Genomic DNA, 24279 nt, shown 5'->3' with positions numbered 1-24279 from the left:
AACAAAACCTGCTTCTTAGAGCTTAATTTATTGAATACCTATAATATAACTAGTGTGTCCCCTGGGATGTTGGAGAGATCTCAGTTAGCTCCTTCTCCCTCCCTTTTGTCATTTTTAGCTCAGTCCTTTCAGCGCTAGGAGCGATGTCTTTGAGCCGTTTTGAGGCCTTGCTTAGCTGAGCTGTCATATATCCTTTACCTTGGGTTGGTTACCGCCTCCTCAGCATGTTGTCTTTGGGAAGACAGGACATAGGACTTCTAACACATTACTGCTCTGGTATAATGACCCCGTTTCTGTATACAGACTGGGAAACACCTTGCTTTTAGTTTTGTTCATTGCTGTATATGCCTGTCTTGCTTTAGTGTGTCTGTGAATTCATACTGATTAAATTCTCTGGTCCTTGCTCTGTACCCCAGTTTCTCTGTGTGTGCATAATACATACATTTATAAGGATATTTTAAAAAGTGATAGAACCAGTTTAAAAAAAAAAAAAGGCAAAACTTGGGTTCAAACAAGCAGGGGAGAAAATTTAAACAAAAAACAGTGACCCATTACTGGTAGTTGCTCAAAAACATATTGCCCCAAAGGCATCAGTTTGACAAGCAAGAAGGAAAGCTATTTTGTTTAAAAACTGGTTTCCTTTAGAGGGGTGATGAAAGCAGCTATAAAAATAATTGAGATAAAAATTGGTGTAGGGCATTAAAATGATTTAAAAAAACATCTGTAAGGGAGGCAAAAGGGTACAGACTCAACTACGCAAAGAAGAATGAATGGTAATAGGATTTAAAAATATGAAAAAAAAAAAATGTGGTGCTGTAGTAATGAATGGGAACCGTAGTATTTTCAGTACTATAACAGAAGTGTTAACTTTATGTTTTTGTCCTGTGTTTGGGGAAAAGCTGAGTGCTATAATTAAATCACTTGATAAAGAAAAGTACATCAGTCTGCAGCAATGACTAAGGAAAATGTTAACCACCAGATAACGTTCAGCATATTAAAACTATCAGATCTAGATAATTTGCACTAAAGTGTTTTGAAAAAGTTGTCTAGAAGCTCTCTTGACCATTGTTTTTGTTTTCTAAAACTGATTTGTGTTTCCTATCATCATAGGATAAGTAACATGATAATGGAGTGAGCGGTAGACGTTGTCTGCTTGGATTTCTCCAAGGCTTTTGATATGGTTCCGCACAGCCATTTCCTAGAGAAACTGATGCGTTATGATCTAGACAAGTGCCCTGTGCGGTGGGTGGGGAATTGGCGGACAGGTTGCACCTAGAGGGTGATGGTAAATAGCTCTTTTTCAAACTGGCAACCTGTCAGAAGTGGGGTCCCCCAGGAATCAATATTGGGCCCAACGCTTTTAATATCTTCATAAGTGATCTGGATGATGGAATCAAGTGGACCCTGATGAATTTTGCTGATGATGCCAAACTGAGTGGGGAAGTGGATGCTTTGGAAGGGAGGGCCACCGTGCAGGAAGACCTGTATAGGCTGGAAGAGTGGGCTAACAAGAACTTTATGAAGTTTAACAAGGACAAGTGTAAGGTCTTGCACCTGGGAGAACAAAATCCAGGAGTGCAGCACAGACTGGGGTCTACCTGGATGGAGAGCAGCTCTGTGGAAGCTGTGAGGGTCCTAGTGGACAAACAGCTCACTACGAGTGAACAGTGTGCTGCAGCAGCAACAGCGAACAGGATGCTGGGTTGCATCAATGAAGGCATCACCATCAGAGATAAAGAAATCATTATCACACTCTACTCAGCGCTTGTCAGGCCACACCTGGAATACTGTGTTCAGTTTTGGTCCCTGCTATGCAGAGAAGATGTGGACAGGCTGGAGAGGATCCAGAGAAGGGCCACCAAGATGATCAAATGACTGGGAAGCCTGCCATATGAGGAAAGGCTGAGAGAACTGGATTTGTTCAGCCTTGAGAAAAAAAAAAATTAGGGGACACCTTGCCACCATATTCCGGCATTTAAAAGGTGGCTACAAAGAAGATGGAGACTCTGTTTTTACAAGGAGTCACGTGGAAAATACCAGGGGTAATGGGTACCAGTTACTCCTGGGGAGATTCCGATTGGACACAAGAGGAAAATTTTTCATAAGGAGAACAATCAGCCAATGGAATAATCGCCTCAGGGAAGTGGTGGATTCCCCAATGTTGGACACTTTTAAGGTTCAGCTGGACACGATGCTGGGCTGTTTTATCTAGACCGTGATTTTACCAAAAAAAGTTTAGACCACATGAACCATGAGGTTCCTTCTAACCTGGTTATTCTGTGATTCTGTGATATTGACCCGATTCATCTCTGCTTAATTTTTAAGGTCTAATGGGATTAAGGCAGCATAAACGTAGGCGTGATATCTTAATACAGATTTTAGTATTCAGCATTAATTTGTTTCACTTTTGCTAAGCTCTGCGTAGTTCAAAAAAATCCAATAAAGTAGAAAGCATTTTACTTTTTCCCCTCTTAGGTTGGCTTTGGAGGCACCGTTACCTCATCCAGCATTGCAGTATGTGAGAGACTTCTATATAAATATAGAAGCAGGTGTTTTAAATTAATCTTGCATTTTATTAATTTTTCTCAAATAGTAGCTGCACATTTTACAGTTTAAAAATACTGCTAATCAGTGCTTTACCAATAACAGATTCTAAATGTCAGACCTTTGGCTGGTATAAATGGGTATGGATTCATTAGTTTCTGCTGTACTGCACTGATTAATGACACCTATAGATTTGGTCCTAGGCAGTTAAATGCAGCATCGTCATTTATGTTCTCCTCCTTTCTCCAATCCCAAAGCATTTTGAATTGGTAAAAATAATGTGGGAGGAAAAGGATTTCAAGACATTGCAATTGAGTGCAAAACACCTTTGGAGAAAAAGTTTCTAAAAGAGAATTTTCATGTGTCAATATACAAGGATTTTGGTTCAAGTAGAAGTTCTAAACTTACTGGTGTTAGATAAGCATCAGTTTTCTCCGTTTTACAGACAGGTATATCAGCTGTCCAAAACAATCCAGCAACTTGTTCAAGGTCAGCCAGAAAGTCAGCAGAGTTGAGAATGAAGCGAGGTATCCTATCCTTGTCGTGAGGCATAACCAAAGTCATCGTTTCTCCTAGAGTGATAAGTAAGGTTATGGTGGATGACAGGAGTTGCTGAGAAGAAAGGATTTCATTTCAGGAGTGACAAAATTAAGGACAGGACAGAGAAGGCTACTGAAACAAAGTGGGATAGACACCGATTGTAAAGTAGTGGAGGAGTGTGCTATAGAAAGTAAAAAGGAAGACTGTACAAGTTCTTTCTAATAGTTGATTGGTTCTGTAATGCGCAATGCAATATTTAAAATCAGTTCTAACCTTGTAGAATGCAAAGTGGCACCTAGTCCGGGATTTCTGGCTTCATCCCTACACCATCAAGCAGTTTCTTCTTTTCTTTTCAGTAGTAGAATTTTGAATAAAAACTTCATTCTTTTTTTGGGGATTCCTTGAGCACAAATACTGCTGTTTAGATCGCTGAGTAGATTTCAGTCGTTCCTAAACTGAAATCGATTCTTCTGTGTCAGTAGCCTGTCACATTAAGTGACACAGAACATGCTTTCTGATTTTCTTTGCCTTCTGTGATTAGCTGGATTTTCTTCTGTTGCCAAGGTGTGCTCTAAAGTTTGGTGCGTTAGATGGTTACAATTAAGTTCTTGGTTAGAACGTACACCTTGAGGGGGTACCTGTGTACATGTGAGGGCAAAGCTAGAAAGTAGCCTAAAATCACGATTAGCTTTTAAAAAATAACAAATAGTCTTTTGAAAGCATTTTGAGATGTAGCTTAAAATGTTCTAAGAGACTTATTACATACTTAATTTGGGTTTGTGTAGAAGGTTTTGACTCCTGTAAGTGGACGTTTATAAAGCTCTCATGTGCTGATGGAGAATATTTTAAATTCCAAAGCCACGATGTAAGCAGATTTGTAGTAACTATCAATTCCAAGACAGGAACTAGCAGGTAAGTTTTGAAGAGTAAATTAATTTCTTACTGAAATGTTAAGTTTCATTACCATTTCATGTTACGAAGATCTGTTGAGAATACAAAATGTCATGTAATATACTGTAAATCATATACTGTAAATTATCAAGGTTAACTCAATATGCAGGTTCCAAACAAAGTGACTAGAGATATTAGGTATTTAGAAAGGTGGAGAAAATATGTATGAGTAAATTGACCACTGAAATAGGCATGAATAATCTTGCATCTTCAACAAGCAGTGCCTTTGCTTTACACTAAGATAAAGTTTGATCTCAGTTTCTACTGTCTGCTTTGTGCAGCCTTTGGGGAAAAATGAAGCATGGTTTAGTGTTAATTTGGGAACAGTGTTATAATGAAGTTTTGTTCAGTGTATATTTCATTAATTTACTGTAGGCAGGACAGCTTGCTTTTAAGTGTTTGTATTCATTTTTGTCCTTCTCATTTGCAGCAGTGAAGATGGACCCAAACCTAAGAAAGTAAAAATTGAAGATGAGGAAGGTAGCTTTAGCATCATGAAACTTGCTGAAGGCAATGTCACCTCTGTAAGCATATTTTTACAAACCTGATTATTAAAGGGAAAGATTAATTTCTCTAAGAGTATTATAGTGAATATACAGAACTTCTAGCTGAAACATGACTGAAATACTGTCTGCTTGTAGATTTGAGACTCTCTGCTAGAGATTGTAAAGACAACTTCCTCTGCCCTTAGGTGTATATTAGCACAACTTTCTGTCAGTCATTGATATTTTATGACAAAATTCTCCCCTGGTGTCTAGAACTCTAAAGGGCAAGCCTGAGCATCCAAAGAATCTCAGATTTGGGGTTCAGAGGTTGGATTTTGTTCTTGCTCTCTTTCATCCGCGACATAGAAGTTGTCTCTATATTTAATCAAAGGTATTGCTGAGATTTTAGAGGCTGTTCTCTGCATCGGTTGCAGTTCTAAATCACAAATTTGTCTGCTTCTTGGTGATAGTTAAACATCTAACTTAATTACAGATACTATGTACATGGGTAGATGAGGCTTGTGTGTACCTTCCTTTATTTGGTTTTTCAAATAACAGGAGAAAAGGTGATTTAGTATTAATTGAGATAACTTCACTTTTTGTCAAACTATCCTTTAAGGTTGGTCTTTAAAATGCATGATTGAGATTTAAAAAAATATTTAAAATCTAAAAAGACTTAAATATTTTGTACTCCTAATATACACTTCTGACTTTTCCTGAAAAGTCGCATTGCCAGATTTAAAAGAAACACGAAGAGACCAAGCAAGCTTATTAAAGGTTGAAGAATTATTTTGACAGCAAAGCACAAAATTTTCAAATAAACTTAGGAGAATTTTGATTCCTGAAAGGAAATGTTCAGCAATGTATTTTTTTTTTTTTCCTAAAGTTGTTGCATCTGTTTTTCGGTAGATCTTTATTTATATTTGACGTGGGTTTAGTTCCTTTGTAAGGTTTCTGCACTTGTATACCCATTTGGAGCTTCAACTTTAAGATGTCAGACTGGGCCAGAGAGGGTAAATGAATTGAGGGCAAGCTTTTAATTTTGAGCTTCCTATTGGAGTGGCAAACCAATGATTCTGTACCCACATGCCTGGAAGCTCCCATTCCTCATTAAGCATCTGTCAAGATTAGTGAGAGGTCTGTGCTGCAGGAAGTCTCACAGCTGAACTGGAAGATAGCCTGACTTAACTGTGCTTCTGACCTCTAAACCCCAGAGAATATGGTTGGCTTATGAGAGTGCAGTGTAATAAGTGTAAGTTCATCTTGCTCATGTCATAACTAACCTTTGCTAGGAGTACTGTGTGTTAACACACATTGTAAGACTCTCATTTTATGAGTCTGCATGCAGAGAATTGTAGAGCTTCTGTTTCCATATTAAAATAAACAAATTTAAAGATTCTTGTTGTCTCGCAAGAATAAAGTGATGGATATTGGCAGATGATTGTATTGGTTTTGGACCTTTTGTAGGTTGGCAGTGTTAACCCAGGAGAAGATTTCCGAATCCTGGTGAGGCAGAAAAATGCCGACTTCAAAGACGGTAAATGACTTTTATCTATTTAATTATATTTGGTAGCATCTTCAGGGTTCAGTAAATGCAATTCATTTGTCTAAATGTAAGTTTCTAATGCTACGTGAGATGCTCTGTCATTCACTGCTTAGCTTCTAGTGCCATTCAGCAAAGAAAGTTGTCACTCGTAATTCCCATGTCAGTATTTGCCTTCCCTGTTTGAAAGTCTCAGATACTTGTGTTTGCGTACGGTGGCACTAGACAGCTCCCTTGAGGCATCTGAGCAGCTCCTCAGGTGTTTCTAAGAGAAGTCCCTTGGTATTGACTAACTGCATCATTCAGACTGGGTATTAGCTTCTCATCTGGCTTCATGGGATCTTTCTGGCTTGAAGTGGAGGGATGGTGGCTATGTGCGGAGTGAGAAACCTGTCTTCTGCTGTCTACTTATTCTGTTCTATGAAGAAATAAGAATTGGATGCCTGGGATGTAAATCTTTACATGCAAAGATTGGCTCTTACTGCTTGTTGTGAGCAAAAGAAAGCACGGGTGATTTTAGGGTGTAATAAGCAGGTAGTATGTGGCTCTTAAAGACGAAAGCAGGATCTGCGTGCACCAAATCTATTCTCAGCATGCAGCAAGACACGGTTTCGATGCACAGGCGAGGAAGAACACAAAGCACAGGTCAGACACTGTCTTGCATGCCCTAAGTCTGAAAATGCAAAGGAATTATCATTTGTTTTGTTTGTATGGTATTTCCCTACTAGAATAGCCATACAGAGAGATATGTAATCCACAGGTATCCTAAAAAGAATACACAAGATGGATGGGGTCATTTTTTCTTTTAAAGGATGATTTGGAGGTTGTGGCAACCTCATCTGCCGAATAGCCACTAATGTAGCATTCCTTTTCAAAGAAAAAGATTTGCAGAGGTGCTGAAGTGAGGCGCTGGATATTTCAGCAAGGCCTTTGGTCCTTTTGTACATAGTTTGAGGAGGGTGTTGAGTAGTATATTGATGTGTGATACAGTCCCTTAAAGCCTACGTAGCTATTTCTTGCCAGAATTTCCAGACCTATAAGCCAGCTAGCCAACTTCTTACATGGATTTTGCATTAGATCCGGAAGAAATTGTTTATTGAAAAAATATTTGGAACTGTGTTCTCAAATCTCAGATATGTTAAGATGCAGTAAAAAAAGTGTTGTACGGTATATTACAATACAGAAACTGTGAAACAGTTGACTACTTTGTTATGTTAATTAATTTTATCATGTAAGAAAGCTTTAAGGCAGAAATAAGTATAGTGATTACCCTTGAAGAAGGTTTAACTAAAGAGTGCCTAAATGTGTCCACTTGGTAGCTGTGCTTGAGAGAACTGTGGTACACGTTTGGATGGCTTCTGAGACTTTAAGCAATCTGCTTTTATTTTATGTGTGATCTGCTCTGTAATTATAAGGTGTAGTTAGACAGAAGGTAGTGCAGTCACCCATTTACAGGAGAGATAGAAGCCACTATAAATAAAAACATGCTCCGCATATTATTTTTTTTCTTCTGCATAATCCTTTTTCTGCTTTAGAGCCTTTTTGGTAGCTTAATACATAAAACATTACAGGCATGTTTTAATGGCTTGCTGTATTGTATTCTGGTTATGTAAATAGTAAATTCTGCCTTAAAACTATTCAGTGGTTCTAAGGGGTTTTTTTTTTTAGTATGATTTTCTATCATATTTAGTGATGAAACTTTTTTTCCTCTGCTAGAACATGTGAAATGTGAAATGTCTTTGCAGGAAAGGATAATCTGTGGCATTCAAATAGTTTATTGGAAAAAAGCTCCAACAATTACATTATATGTGTCAGGATGCAGACAGGAGAACTATTAGGTTGCATCCTGTTTTGCTTCTTTCTTGTATAAAAAGAGCATCCAGTGTAGTCTTCCAAACTGAATAGAGCCTACATTCTCTTTTCAAAAAAGGCAGCAATTCCTTCTTCCTCCCCTTCTCACAAAATAGCAAGAGTCCCTCCATAAGGAGGAGAAAGCACTTTCGACTTTTGCTTGGGGGTGGATTTTTTTTTTTGGTAGATAGAGAAGTTGTAGCAATAGGAAGAGTTGTACTTCAAATAGTGGCAGTACGGTGGCTTGTTAATTAAGCTGCAGGTTAATGGCACACATCCCCTTTGGTCCACAGCAAGTCTCTCACCAAAATTATAAAGTTATCAAGACCAAAGCATGGCAAGGGATTTATTTTTTTTTATTTTATTTTTTACAGAGCTTGTAGGAAGTTCTGACAGTATATTTATCATCGAAAATGAGTACCAATGCATCTCCTGCAGTGGCCTCACTGGGATTTGACGATCAGGGTTTGTGCCATTTGTAGGAGCAGCCTATGTGCAAGTTAGACAGCCCATGTCTGAATGCTGGGTCCCATGGCAGACCAGAGCAGGAGAAATGATGCATTCACTCTTATTGAGAACTGGGTCACTAACATATAAATACATTTTTTCAGAAAATCTAGGGGTTTCAAATTGGTAAGGGCCTTAGGGATAGGTTTTCTGAGACTGGCAGCTCAATTCCTGAAACAGTAATCAACTTTGGTTTTAATTGACATCTGTGTAGTTTATTACAGTAGGGACCCGCTTATGGCTTACGTGATGAGTTGTGTGTGAGGATGTCAACTTACTGGTTAATGTTGATTATTCATGTAACTAATATCATGTTTCCCCTCCAGATATCTTTACTTTCTTGTTTGCATTCATGGCCAGAGAGATGACATTTTATACAGGTCTTATTTTGAGCAGGTTACAAGTGCACAGTCATCACAAAGAGCAGTCTTCTGATAACAGCTTCTGACATTTTTGTCAATGAATGCAAACAAAATAGATTAGTTTGCCTGAGTGGAATCTAATCTTTGCTCCCAAGGGTGTACAATGAGTTTCTTCGTTGCTGTGTCTGCAAAGAAGATTCTCAAATGCAGTCAGTGCTTGCCATCTTTGTAATGCCAAAGGAGTAGCCACATGACTACCAGTTCATCCTGTTTGACTATTTACAGATTTCCATCCATGTCTGCATTTCTGGAGAGCAGATATGGGTGTCTGATGTGAGGTGCTGTATTTTTATACACTTCTGTAGAAGATAGGATGGCTTAACAGGGGGTAAAAAGATACTGACACATGCATACTATTTTCTTTGATTTCTAAATTTTCTGTGCAAGATTATAGGTTTTCTAGATTTTCTGTGCAAATTAAATTATTCTAAATTCTGTGCCAGATTTCATTGCATCTTACAAGACTCCTATCTGAGAACGTTATGTCTGAAGTCCTGTAGTTGAAAGAGCTTTTTTTTTATTTTACTGATTGCCAGCGAAGAGAGAAATCTGCAATGACAACTGTACAGTTCACAGACATGAGAAAAAATGTCCAGAGACAAATTGTACCAAATGCTCATTTTTATACTTATAGCAAGTTTGTTAATACTTTTATTCCTAGGCATTTCTAGAAAAATAAAGTTAAAAGAGTCAGTAATTGCAGATGTAGATTTCAGCAAATACTCTGTTGTGCCTGAGATGTCACACTTTTGCCATGGCATGTAGATAGCTCCTTAGGGAAAATGTAAAACACTGGTTTCACACTGGATGCTTTGTATGCATAAAAGAATTGTGTATAAGAGATTTGCAATGGGAATTTATTAGACAGTTGCAACAAGAATGATATTTTATTGCAAGATTTTGTAGAAATGTATGTAGTTAACTACCTTTCTAGACCTTAAGATAATTTTAAAAAACCCTAGCATTTACTTTCACTTTTTGTTGGCATATGTCTTTGCAGTTAGTCTGCATTTTTATCTTACCGGATGGTTTTGTGTATTTCAGAGACTATTCATGCTTTACTGCTAGGTAGGCCAAATGCAATGACTGGTTTGATGAAAATGATTCAGTCATTGGAAGAGTATTTGCAAACCAAATACTTGAGTATATAAAATCACTTTGAAGTTTCCTGTGTGTCTGCTTCACAGAGAAGATGAAGCCAGATTCATCTTTGAAGGGTCTAGTGATCGGGTGAGACGCAAAGCTCCGAGTTGCAACAAACAGAATTTAGATTAGATGTTATGGGAGAAAAAAAAAAGTCCCAATGATGGTAGTCAAACAAGAAAAGAGAGGCCCAGAGATCCTGGGGACTCTCCGTCTGTGGAGCTCCTCGGTACTCAAGTCAAGCTACTCGGAGCCCTGAGCCACCTGATCCACAGGGACCCTGGTTTGAGCAGGGATTTGGACTAGGTGTCCTTCAGACATCCAGCCTAAATCATTCTGATCCATACCCACAGACCATCTAGAGACACCATTTCAAAATTGAACAGCATCTCATAGGACACTAGAGTAGCTCTTGATCTTAAAATTCTTATGTCTTGGCTTAAAAATGAAGTCAGTCCTCAAAAAATTAGGACACTTTTCTGTTTATAATCTCTTTCTTCTTTTCAGTTATAAAAAGATGACACTCACAGAGCAGTAATTTACAATTTATTATTAAGTGGTTTAACTGATTTGTCAGTGACTTATTTAAGCACTGTCCATTAATATAAATCATTACACCACCAGTGGATAAGTCAAAAGATTGGTAACAACAGGAGTCTTTGGTCTACAGAAAGAGCTGGTTTTTTAACTCGATTTTTTTTTCTAGGGGGGAGGGGAAGTCCCCAAGGAATTGGATGTTGGCCTATAATACAGCCTCATCTATTAATATGCTGTAATCTGGCTGGTATAGTAATCAAGACCAAGGACTGAACTGAACAAACATGAAAATATAACTACACTTCTGTACTCTTAACTGTTCAGGGATAACAAGTGAATATAATTGTTCCTGGCATATTTCACAAGAAATAACAGCACTGGTGAATGTATTTTAGAGTAGGGAATGTATCTGAATGCCAGTGGGGAAGGGATTAAATTCTGGTAGAACTAAAAGGTCTTCTATTCAAAGATTTTATTTTTTTCCCCTGTAGTTCTCCAGCCTTTGATCACTATGTTTGTTACCTAACCAATCAAGTACAGTAGAAGAGGGAAGCAGAAAATTAAAATTTCTTGGGATGATCTGCAGAATGTGGTGCTTATTAGGAGTGCTGGAATTCCAGTTTATGCAAAATATAGAATTTCATTAGTTCACTTCCTTAAATGTGGGGGGAGGAATGAAGGAAGTTGGAGAGATGAAAAAAAGCTGTTATTACACAGTGGTGGCCTGAACAGGCTGTCAGTTTGTAACTCTAGGACCTGTGCTTCAAAACCTCAATGCCTGAGATTTGTCTGGGACACATCAGAGCTAATGCTGATATTCACTGCTTAGGTAGACAGACATCTTTATGCAGAACACGCCTTTCTGCAAAAACAGGGAGATTTATTTTTTGCAGCGCCCAAAAACAGATTCACACTAATGGAAAGGCAGATGACAGGCAGCAGGAAATCAGCAAAGTTCTCAGACTTAGAAGCGTGAAGGAACGGAGTCCGTTTCGGAGAACTTCCAGTTATAATCCTTACCTGCCACCTCTGGTATTGTCTTTGGCCCCCTGAAGTAATTTGGTAGTCTAATTAGAACACAGGAATTTTATCTATTTTAGATTCATCAATCATTGGTCTGTCATTTAAGGGAGACCTAATGGACAGACCCAATTTTAGCCAAGCTGTTTCAAGATGTTAAAAGAATCTGACTTGAAGTATTGTTGCCATGTAACCTGCTTCCTGCATATATTATTGTCTTTCAGTGCCTTGTAAAACATTGTAGGATTTTTTTGGTTCCTTACAACAGATTTCAAAAGGAGGCAGCTCACAGTCAGAAGCAAGAAAAAGTTTTTTCTTCTGATGCCTGCCAGTGCAATCAAATGGAAAAGGATTTAAAAAAAATTAAATGCAAAAGAAGTAGAGTGTCTGATAATTTCAAACAGTATGCTGGAATCATTCTGACAATAAAGACTTTTATTGCACCCTCGTAGTGCCTGGGGTTTTAATTTAACACATCAATGAAAAAGGCAGCATTTAAAAAAACCACCACCACCACTGAAAACACCAGCAGGACTTGCTTTTATTAGTGCAATTCATAAGAAATTAGAACATTTAATGAGAAAATCGTTAACCATGAAAAAAATGGACTGACTTAACTTGGGGAGCTTAAGTAGTGAGACTTCAATTTAGTTTGTCAGCTACTGGTAAAATAAATAAAAAGAGTGAGCTGATCACCTCTGGAGCTGTAGGAACTTCAGCACGCTTTCTTGTGTGATAGCTGCTGTTGGAGAGAACCATTATCTGCCTCCTTTTCTAGAAACCGTAGCGTCAAAACCTAGTGGGATGATATCAAACATGTCTTGTTTCATTATTTTCAGAGCTTCTGTCCTTCAGATTCAGTTCAATTAGGCATTTTATAGAACACAAATATAACAGTGCTGTGTATGCTTACAGTGAGCAGAGTGGAATACAGTATTTAAACAATGTCTGCTTCTTGGTGTGTTTACTTATCCTTGTTTCTTCCATCACTCTGGCAGGTGATTTTCTATGTTGATGTTTCCATGGCTGAAATAGTTGCAGTAACACATGTGCCTATAGCATCTGAACATAAGAAGGGCTGTAGGTCAGGTTAAAGGTAATCCCATAACCAGTCTTTAACATTTAACAGTACAAGAACAGGCCAGGCAGATGCTGTGACTTATCCAGAATGCTTTCCTGCATTTTCTGCCTCAATGGCATCATCATCTTTAATCTCTTTTGATAGAGTTCCTCTTTTAAGAATTTGTTCAAGCTTTTTTTTTTTTTTTTTTCTGTCTGTTAAAACTTCCAGCATCCCACAGCAGCCTGGTGTAAAGTGGTTAACTGGCTTTGTTTGAAGAGATACTTTTTTGTTTTCGTTTGTTCTTAACCCAACTCTTTGCCCTTGCTTTGAGGCAGGCAGTGGTCTATCACTCCCTATTCATCCTTTTCCCAGTGCTTCTGAGTTCAGAGATCACTGTTGTACGCTCTTCACACTTGTCTTTTCCAAGGCCGAGCTGTCTGACAGAGGGTAAAATTGGACAGTTCCTCAGCTGTAATTAAAGATGAAGTAAATAAAGTACTAAAATCTAGCAGAATTTAGTTGGGCTTGCGGAGCTCTTGGTGACATTTTCACTTGTCACGTTTGCAGTGTTTTACAGCTGCCTACCTTGTAGGAGCTCAACAGTGAGGGTGAAACTAGTGTTCCCCTTCTTCTTGGTAGGAGTCTCATTGTTTGCCTCTGCTTCTCTCTGTCAGGCGCGCACAGTTTATAATACTTATCTCCATAATCATGAACAGCATTGCTCCCATGAAAAATCATCAAGCTACCTGTACAGACGCAAGATATAGTCTAATATCAATAACAACAAGGTAGTCTTTTAACTCCAATCACCCTACAGCTGTTGTTTTGACATTATTGTGCCTTCATTGTAAATTTAACGCTTTTCTTGAAATATGCATGTGTTTCAAAGGATGTTTAGGGATATGCTTTTTGTTGTAAAACATAACCTCCCTCAGCTTTTGGTTTTCAGGGAAAGACTTTTGCCTTGGCTGTGCTTGGGTTTCTTCCTAGTGTATCTAGCTTTTCCAGAGAGGCTGAAGTAACTGTCAGTAGCTTAGATAACAATTATCAACTTGAGTAGCTTGAGGTGGTATGGGTGTGATTAACTCTTTTGATGCCTGTGTAAAGGCAGATGTAAAGAGATGTAAAGGAAAAATATTTTTTTGCCTCGAAAGTGTGCATTCTTTGATTTGTTTCTTTCTCCTTGTCTTTCAGTGAGTCAGCAGTTGATAAACCGCATTGATCAGTTCCTGGAAAATAAAGGCTCACAGTACTACATGAAAGGGATAAATTGTATCAGAGTTTTCAGAGAGGAGGCCATTAAGGTAACATTAGTATGTGAAAACTCTCGTCTCTTTTAAATTAAAGACATGATGGGCCTATTTGTATTAGAAACTTGATAATTTCTTGCTACGACAAAAAGAATTAATTCGTAAATTAAAATCTTTTATGCTGTTTTTAAAGTTTAGAAATATATTTGTATTTTATGTTTCTTTATTCCTACTGGAATGGGGACTAGCTTCTCTGGTATTATTTGCTGTTGTTTGTTTTCTTTTAAATATAAAAATACAAGGCCTGTGACCTGATGCTTGTAAAGGAAAAATAAGCAATCCTATGAATTTCTTAAGTAAAGGTAGTTACAAGACAGTCTGTGTAGCTTTCTGAAAGGCAGTTTTTGTGGCTCACCTTTCCTTAGAACTCTTGGCTTTAGTAGTGATAAAAATCAAAATCCGTACTGACTTTTGTGTTCACCATGTTAGATGACTTCATGAAGAATTAAGTTTGCAGCGCTCTTTAGTAACCTACTTTAATATTTCTCTGTTATCATTGCTGTTACTTTTTTCAGCTGTCCAAGGTGCAGTGCTTTAATGACTTTCTGCAGGCCCTGAAATCAAAGGTGGAAGATAAAGCCTTAGCTGATTTCTGGGAGATCGTTATACAAGGTAGAATGGCATATGGGGGGAAAAAAGAAAAAAAAAAAGTAGTATATTTCTAGTTGTATTATCCATTATGTAAGAGAAAACTTTGTTAGCAACGGGACACTCAAACTAACCCCAGAGCAGCATTTTGATATGGTTCATTGCTGCAGCCTGTTAAAAAAAAAAAAAAATCTTTCACATTGCGGCTTCCTTTTTTGCACTAATAGTTTCATATCAGCAATATCCATAATGCCTTGACAAGTGTTGCTGAAATGGTAAATTAATTGTGGAAGAAGAGAGACAAATTAAATGTTACAGAGTAAGGAGAAGAAGATAGGATTTCAGCTGAATTTCAAAATAAATGAAAAAAACCTCATGCAGCAGAGATATAAAAAGAGTCTTCCAAATTAAGCTTCAAAAAAGGCATAGATAGCATTGAAATATGTCACTGATCATTTTGTGTTTAAGCAACCTGAAGGACAGAATATGTGATAATATGACACCTACCTATGATTAAACTGGGAGATGCAAGGCAGTGCAATTCCAAAAGACATTCAGAGACTACGCAAGTGATAAATAAAGGAACATTTTCACAAAAATGAAGCATGGTGGACTAAAAAAAATCTTTTACGTCATACTCTTGTTTTTAATTGGAACCAGTGCTAAGAAAATCTGTTAAATGCCCAGTTCTGTCTCTTAAGGGTGCACGGTATAAAATGCAAGGATATGCTTTTGTATAGCGCCTTTCAAAGTGACGAACTCCAGATGCTCTGTAATGTCTGCTTCATCCAGCTTTTTCAAAATGCAAGATGGGAATTTGTTTAGCAACCCAAAACAACAGCACCAGACAACAGTGAAAGAATAATATATTCAGTAGTATTGTAGGGGACCTTCTCTGAAGAAATTTGGAAAAAAACCCAAAACAGCCCCCCCAAAAAAACAACAAACTTTGAAAGTGGGAAACATAAACTTCTAAAGCCATGCTAGAATACTGTTTTAATAATTTTTATCTAGTACAAACCAGAGTTTTTAACAAACTGGAGTATATTTTTGAGGAAAAAAACTTACAAATACAGAGATGATCTTTTCATACAAAATAGATTATCTTCTTGTGAGAAGATGGTAAAATCATGGTGCTTTATGCATAGTCTAGCTGCTCTCACTAAGTAGCTGAAATTGCTTGTCATTTGCTGCTACCAAAAGCAGAAGTCCTATTTTCCCTGCTTCTTGCCACATGACCCGTCCCCTCTTTTCTACCAAACATGGCATGCATTGGGCCTTGTCAGGAGTGTCTGCAGTCACCAGAAGAGGATGGATGTGAGTTAATCAGTGGATTTGGCAGTGCTAGGTTAACGGTTGGACTTCATCTTAAAAGCCTTTTCCAACCTAAGCAATTCTATGATTCTAATGAGTTAGTGGCTCAGGAGCAAAGCAGATCTGTTTGACAAGTTCACTATCTCAAGAAACCCTGCCATGTGGTTCTGTGGGCACATTAAGGTGGCGTTACACTGGTGCTGCAGCTGAAACCACAGCTTCTTTATTCAGGCACAAGCAATTGTGTAGCCAAGTGATGAGCTAGACTGGAAAAACTATTGGGATAAAAAGCAATTGATATTTTATTTATTGGGTGGTTTTTTTTATGGGGGGTGGGTGGGGGTGGGTCACTGCACAGGATGGTTGTTCTGGCACAGCCAAGGAGCAAAGTGGGGGCAGGACCAGTACTTTTGTAGCCAGACTATGGGTAATCACAGCGTAAGTGTTTGTACGTTAGGAGTTAATTTTTCTAAGGCTATTAAGGACTGAAGAGCATGCTGTGTATGACTGAAAGTGTAATTTCTGATAGATTTTCAGCATTTAATCTGTGATCTATGATTTCAGAGTCTCATTAGTTTGATTGTCATAATATTAACAGTTTCCTAAATGGATACTTCCACCAGCTTATGAATATGCTCATTAATTTATTTTTATATCATAGTTGACTCATTTATGCAAGTCACATTTTCCTTTGAGCAATATTTTTTTATTTTTGCTGATGACACATTCAGAAGTTGGAAGACTTTTTTCATTTCTAACATTAAGTGTGTTTTTGGGAAGCCTTCTAATGATATTTTTATATCTCTTATTTTTTTTTAGACAGAATTTCTTTGATCACTAAAGATGAAGCAGGGGGAAGTTTGGTGACTAGCGAAGAGGCTGAAAAGGTATCATTTTTTTAATGAGCATCTATTTGTTTACAGCCCGTGCTGTGGAACAGAAGTTTCTTATGTGGATAAATCTTTAGGAGAATGAAATAGGATTCGTATAAAGGAAGAAGAGTGTCCTTTTGACACACAATTGAAATTACTCCAATTCAGAGCAAAAGTAATTCCCTAACATGTACCACAGCGTTGGTCTTTTGAAAGCAGCATGTATTGACGTAATTATCTGAAAATATCCTCTACAAAGAACAGGAGTTTCAGGAGCTCGGTGTAGTGGAAGAGCAATAGACTATTTATATATGCAAGATCACTATTTGAACTTCATAAAAAGAATCTTCATCTCGTTGTTATCACATTAGTTCAAAAATCAGGATACCGTTTTGTCTGAAGGTATTGTGAACTCTAGCAAAATAAAGTTGTTTGGCTAGTTTTCACCATAAATGCAACGACATCAGTATTTTCCACTTTATGCAGCTCTTGTAGATTGATGGACATCATAGAGGATGCTGGTATTATTATTGGTGATCATATTACCGCCTTCTGGAAATACAAGTTTTGGAGTATTTGCAGGTATTCTTTCTACAGAAATATAACACTTCAGTAACTACAGTGATGACTGAAGGATGTCACAGTTCCAAAGGAGCAAATTCTAACAGGCAAAATGGTGCCTTCTGTTTGAAAGGAAGCAGAATACGGGGTTGCTCTCAAAAACTTTATTTGTGTGGAGAGGGTAAGGTGGGCATTCTTGTATCAGGCTGCTAGCCACGTTTTTAAATAGTTCAGGAGAAAGAAGGTCCTTGTATTACAGACCCCTGAAGGTAAACCTGTGGCTAAAATCACTAAGTGCTTTGCAGAGAAGCAGCTTTTCTAAAAGATGCCACATTGATTTGCACAACTTCCAGGCCTTACATTAGCAATAACCAGAAGGGGGTAGAAGTAGGTTCTCCGTGAATGAATTAACGAGTGGGTAAAAGCTTGTATTTTAGAAACTGCTTTTTTCATCCGTAACAGTTTACCTCAAGGTGAAGAAGGCATAAAAATGTCATGAAAATGAAAAGCTAACAAAGAGTCCAGAAAGCTAAGCACATGTGCAGAGTACAAATGACAGAATATGATGGTTTTTTGTAGATGTGACGGACCTACTGTCTGTTTCTTACCACACGTAATTGTATAGAGCGACTTTTTTCCCCAGTGGTAGTTTTGAAGGGTGTCAGGTTTTGTTATATATTCCAAATGCTATGAATTTACTTGGAAACTTCCTAAGACAGTACGTTTCTTGAGAACTTCACTTTCTAGTCTGAAACTACCACTGATGCTCAAAATGTACTAATGCTGTGTGAAGTAGCCACTATTCCATAAGGAAATCTCTACCAGATGTAGACCTTACAGCATACTATTGTCTTAACTGTGAGCTTGTGGTGGCTAAAAAATATTGTGCCTGCATAGGAATGCAGCACAAAGCTTAGAGTACCAAGGACGGGATTTAGAGCTGCCAGGCTAAGCTGGAGCAAAGCATTTGTAGACTGACTTCAAAATTCCTTTTCAGTTTAACGTCACCTTACAGTCAGCAAGGTGTTGCAATGCAGGAAGGTCTTTTGTGATTGATTGAAGGTCCTACAACAGCAATAACTTCCCTTTAAAACAGGAGAATAAGAGAGAGTGCATGAAATCAGCTCTGCAACAGAGTTCTCTAACAGGGCAGTAACCTTGATTTTCAGAATAAATGGGTTGCATCTCTTTGCTGACTGGGCAGTTGGCAATCACAGTTAGTCACTAGATAACCATCTCCCCACACGCTCTCTGGATCCAAAACGTGAACACAGATTTGCTGTTGTCTGTCAAGGTTTTATATGACTTTTTACTTAAGAAACTGGAAGACTGTATATTCTTGGAGGGATATTTATATCTGCAGGGATAGAAAATTTTGTCTTGAGGTTATGGGGCTGATCTAAAACATAGTCCTCCTTGGTCCAGTTAAACCCTGCAACAGGTTTGCTGGGTAATACAAAGCCAGAATTTTCCTAGGTCCATAGTAGATTGCAAAATGGTTCGTTTTCTATACCCTTCACTAAAGGGTTATATTGGTTCTTTTAAAACATCACACAATACAGGAAGATACAAGTTTTCCTCACCTCTGTAACAGGTCACATGCAGTGTGTAGGTCAAAAGATTGTCCGTCAGTGTGGCGTCTGTGACACAAAAGCCTTTTCTCCTGTGTGCAGATCGCTAGCTGATAGTTTCTCGACTGGTTTGGATGTAAGACTTCAGGTTTATAGGGTTGCTTTTTGAAGGATAGAGGAAGACTTACAATGCTGCTCATTAGAGAGGTGACACTTAAAAATTTTCTTTTTCCTCTTTGGATGAGCTAGGTTGTCCATGTGTATTTTTCTATTGCTGAGAAGAATGGGTTTAGGTAGGTTTTGTGGTTTGTTTTTTTTTTTTTTTTTTTCCCCCTGTAATAGTGGAGATACTGTTTTTAGAGTATGAGGATGATAGGTTAAAAGAGCAGAAATGTCAAGTGCTTTTTCTGGTTGCTTTGGGGAAGATAATGGATTTCAGCACAGCTATTATATGTAATTTGCTTTTGCATAAATGTAAAACAGGCTTTGAAAAAAAAAACAATTTTGGATGTTCAGTATTTGATGGAAACGTCAAGTTTCGATTTATTGCAAATCTTCATCGTACATTTCTTTAGCTTTTAGCTTTCTTTACCTAATTTAGTGTGGGAAAGCTAATTTTGAAAACTTTGAAAAATGTGCTACTTTCAGAAATACCATTTGACTCTTAATTAACTGTGTAAAATGAAATTTGATCTGGCACAAAAAGCCTTGCAGAGCTGACATTGTCATTAGCTTTTAGTTTCATAGTATGTGCTTTATATTACTACTAGATTGAGAACTTTTCCAGCAAAAAAGATACACAGACATACAGCATCTTGACATTCTAATTCCTTCTGGCCCTGCCACTTTCTCAATTTTTCTGCAGCTACAAAATCTATACGGTAAATTGAAGTCAGCATGTTAAAACATGAGCGTTGCCTGTGGAGTAAGCTTTCTACATTCGAGTTGTCTGCATCCTCTGTCTTTGGTGTTAACCAAAAGCAAGGTATTTGCTTTTCATCCTAGTGGATATGGTACCTGATACTTTCCCACAAATGGGATGCAGCAGCTAACTTCTCAGTGTTTTACCCCTTGTCTAAAGCTGTCATTATTGTTCTAGAGAAGGATCAGAACATTTTATTTGTGTAAGCTTTTTACAGTACAAGTATATTGTCTCAGAGACTGGGAGTGCTGTGATAGGGATCCCATGACCTTTCACACAACCTCCGTGGCTGTTGTAGTCGAAGTCCTCAGGTAACCAGTAGCTTGCTTTCAGGAGTCAGCTTTTTGCACAGGAGAGTTACCTAAACTCTAAACAGGTATTTATAGCTGTTTAATGTGGTTATTTTCTAACTAGCTGTTCTCTTACATCGTCTAGAGTTACAGTGAAGTTGTTTCTGAATTAAGGATGATGGAACTCAAATTCATGGAATATGGCTTTTCTTCCTCCCTGGTGTTTGTAGACATCTCTTTATCTGGGAGAGGGCTGTTCCCGGCTCCATATGCTTGTTCTGGGGCATTTTAATAATAATTAATTAATAATAATTAATTTAATAAAAGAAAATTTATGATTTTGTAGTAAGGATATTGGTAAAGAGATAGTAACAAAAACCTGCAGACAACTGGATACTTTTTAAGTAAAAGTCAAGTATTTGTATTTTTTTCTACCATTTTAGCTAAATTATTACTTTTTCACTATGTTAGGCTAAGAGAAAAATAATTCAGAGGTGGTTGTACTCCAGATATTGTCTGTATGTCTGATTTCAGTTGTTATAGTATCTGAGCAACTTGCCTTTGTCTGCTGTTTATGGATGCCATGCCTTAAGTGAAGGGCATATGGTGAGTTGTATCAGCAGCTACGGCAATAGAATTTTACATAACGAATTTTCTATTTTTAAAGACTGGCATTCTAACCATCTTGTGTGTTTGAGAGGTTTTTTTTAAATTCACGTCTTTGTTCATTTGTTAAATGTTAATTGAATTAAATGGGAAACTTCTCAGTTCCACACAGAACTAGAATGTCGTACTTAAGAGCTCTGCTAAACAAGCCGTTGGTCAGCTTACGTATGTATTCATATCAATGGGGGGGTGGTTTGGTGTCCTTTAGCATTTTGTAGCTATATGCAATATTACTCATAAAATTTTCTTTTTTAAGAACATAAACATGGCCATACTGTAACAGACAAAATTTCCCTCTAGCCCAGAATCCCATATTTGACAGTGGACAATAACAGATGGGTAGGGAAAAGTGTACTGTTCTGGGCACTGATGTCTCAAGTGCTTCCTGTGCTTGAGGTTGTTTTCTGTGGATTTAGTAGACTTCAAAGGATTTCTCTTCTATGAGCTTTCCCCATCTCCCTGTGAGACTAGGGACTCGTAGCATCCTTATTACAGGGTGTTCTACAGCGTAACCATATGTTGTCTTAAGAACCATATCCTCTTGTCTGTTTTTCAGCACACTTCACCGTAAAATCCTTTAAAGCAAGTCTTATGAAATTTCCTGTAGTTTACGATGATATTGGAGGGTGTAAACCGGAACAAACTTCCTTCATAATTTTTAATTACAGGTGGATTTGTTTTGATATACAAAGGAGACATTCTGTTAATTTAACATTAAGGGTTGGAGTTTTGTCAGTGTCGTATAAATACATTTGTATTTTCAGTTCTTGGCTCCAAAAGAAAAGAAAAATGAAACTCTGCCTCCCACAGATGAAGGTGGTGATGTTGATGATTTGGTGAGTACCATAAAGACATGATGTGGCTTTAGAATTAAACTAACCGAAAGATGCAGTGAGAGAGAGCAAGTGCTTCTTAAAGCAGTAGATTAGAGTGCACGGCTTAGAAAACACCTAAGGAACTGAGTCAGAAAAGAGCCATGTGGGATACTTATTTGCTATTGTAAAACATAACCAGGTGTGTAATTTCATGATAGCAAATACAATGTTCTGTAGTAACGTAGGTGTTTACATAGGTTGAATGTGTTCTCTAGTGTGTTTCAAAAGAGCCAGTGAGGCTACTCATTTGATAGCAGATTGTTATAATTTACTGTAATAGCATTTAACAAAGCTTGTAGATCTAGAACACCTATTTCTGTGAGTTGAAAATTGAAAATCATTTTTTAAAAGGTGTTTTAATCGTCTCAATTAACGTTCTCTATATAGGCTTGCTGAAATTCAAGGACTTCAAGAGGTTTTTTGATAAATATTTTAGCCATTTTTTACAGGCTGAGTCATTACAAATCTGTCTCCGAGGCTTAAGCTGATGGTGTAGACAGTTTTAAAGAAGCTTCAATAGCAGGTGGATTTCTACTTTTGGACTGAACTTTTTTAAATCTATAAATTGCACACATGATTATGTGAAGCTGAGATTTTTAGGTTTGTTTTTGTACTTCATAGTAGCTTAGTATTAAGTTATGTGCAGTCTATTTACATTACAAGATAATGATTTCCAAATTTGCTTTGTTTTCTAAGCACTAAACACACGGAAGAAATACCTTGAATTCAATACTGCTTCTTTCAAATCTTGCTCTTCTGTTTGCAGCTGGACATGATGTGACTGAGTGATACATGGTGACTATACAAGCAAAGTTTTGGAAGAGATCTCCCTATGAGATGTGGGGCACAAAAGAGGATGCTAATGAGAAGACAGTATATCCATCTTCATTTTCGCAAATGAGAGCAGAAGTCCCAGAGACATTTCCGGTTGTTATAAATGTAATCTGACTTTTCCAAACTAGAACAGAAGATTGAAATAATCTGAAGTATTTGTGAAGTAATGATACCTTTAAGGCATCTTTTTTTTTTTTTTTTCTTTAGCACGCTGAATCTAGCTTATCCTTAGCATTGCTTTCAGCTAAACACTACTAAATTCAATGAGAATCTGCGTTGGTGCCTGAAATTCTTGTTATGTTGCCTGGGAAGGAAGATAGAAATGTCACAGTGAGGTTACCAGGTAATGCTGAATCTTCAGTGGAGGTAATTCTATAACGTTGTTACAGAAGGAAAAAAAGTCTCTATTTTCATGGTTTTTTCCTATTAAAAAACAGAGCAAAAAACACCGTGAAGGCTTATGGGGAAAAAATTCTAGGCCAGAGAGTCCCAAAGTACTAGTTTGAGATACACAACAAAATCTACACAGCAGTTAAGCGTGCTGATTTTGCCACACTGTACACAAATCAGTAATTATCGTCTCTGTACTACAGGTTCTCTATCCTGTCAACTCAGCAGCAGCTCAACAGACTCAACAGAGTCCCTTTCTGTTATACATTATCCTGTTTATATACTGGGATTTCTGGGGTTTTTTTAGACTTTTAACTAGTACGATTACTGTAGATACTCCTGGTGCTAAAGGGATGAATGAATCAGTTATATCCCCATTTCATACACTGTAGGTAACTGCTAACACAGAGCAGAAGAATCCATGAAAGCTGTGCACTGACAACTGTGATAGATAACTGATAATAGTTAACATTGGTAACCAAAATGGAGTACTGTCTACACAGAGCAATCCAATGTAGTAGCTTAGAAAGAGATACTCAAATTTGATTACAGATCTGGAGAGACACTAACAGATGCTTGTTTGTTACAACCGGATTCGTTCCTTTAAAGCTTTTCTTTCATTATTGCAAACGTATAAACAGACTGTGCAAAATGGTATTAAGATCATAAAAAAGAAAAAAAAAATCGTGAGCTGTAGTTAAAAATGTTTTGGAATATCTGCACTTTACACTGAACAATGCCTCTTGTGCAAGAAACAGTAATTGCTTTTTGCCCCTTCCTCCATATACAGCGACCTGCTCTCTCCTCTCTTACTATCCTGAGTCCATGCAGACTTTGAAAGTGTTTCTCAAACACAGATGGCAGGGTGGAAGTGATCTTTCCAGACCTTTAGAGCATTTGTGTCACCAGAAGATATTTTTCTGAACTGTAAATATTTGGTCAGTCCATTGTTTTGAATGTCTTTTAAGGCCAATGTATAGAGTATAACACTGACTTGGGGTTTTTTTTACATTTTATTAATTTGTTTGATTAATAAAATATTTAAAAATTTGCTTTTGTCTTCTTCAGAATGGTGTTTGCTAAAATCAGATGATTAACTACCTATTCAGCACCTGAGAGAGACTATCAAAAGCTCCTTTTCTGGGCATACAATGCAAACACTGAGTATCAAAATCCCTCTGCAGAAACCGAGTATAATTACTTGTTCTATTCTTTACAAATGGTAACTTCACAACACCCCAGTAAAATAGTTTCTGCTATTTTGCAGAGATAAGTCTTGGTCGAGACCAGACAGGATAGAGAATTATTTTGCAAATCAAAATAAGGCTTTCTGTTTATTTTTGAACCTGTTGACCACATTTTTAGAGAGCTTTGCTTCTGTCAAGCCATAAACATCTTCTTCATGGAGGATTATCTCACAGATCTTGTTACCTGTACAGCACATGTAGGCTCAGTATGGTGACTGAGTTACTAGTACTGA

General features: G+C 37.5%; 1 protein-coding gene across 3 annotated transcripts in view; it reads left to right on the top strand.

Moving 5' to 3' along the window:
- XRCC5 (X-ray repair cross complementing 5) overlaps nt 1-23466 on the top strand; it is a 53666-nt gene extending 30200 nt beyond the window's left edge. For all 3 annotated transcript variants that reach the window (XM_074594381.1, XM_074594380.1, XM_074594382.1), the window contains 7 exons: nt 4466-4559; nt 5988-6057; nt 13801-13910; nt 14432-14528; nt 16638-16705; nt 21465-21536; nt 22342-23466. In XM_074594381.1, the coding sequence (XP_074450482.1) occupies nt 4466-4559; nt 5988-6057; nt 13801-13910; nt 14432-14528; nt 16638-16705; nt 21465-21536; nt 22342-22356 (526 nt within the window). In that variant the 3' untranslated portion in view covers nt 22357-23466. The remainder of the gene's footprint in view (nt 1-4465; nt 4560-5987; nt 6058-13800; nt 13911-14431; nt 14529-16637; nt 16706-21464; nt 21537-22341) is intronic.
- The last annotated feature ends 813 nt before the right edge of the window (nt 23467-24279 follow it).

The sequence above is a fragment of the Larus michahellis genome, chromosome 7, assembly GCF_964199755.1.
Source record: "Larus michahellis chromosome 7, bLarMic1.1, whole genome shotgun sequence".
Classification (NCBI taxonomy): domain Eukaryota; kingdom Metazoa; phylum Chordata; class Aves; order Charadriiformes; family Laridae; genus Larus; species Larus michahellis.
Note: the sequence above shows the minus strand (reverse complement) of the source record. Positions and strands in the feature narration are given on the sequence as shown.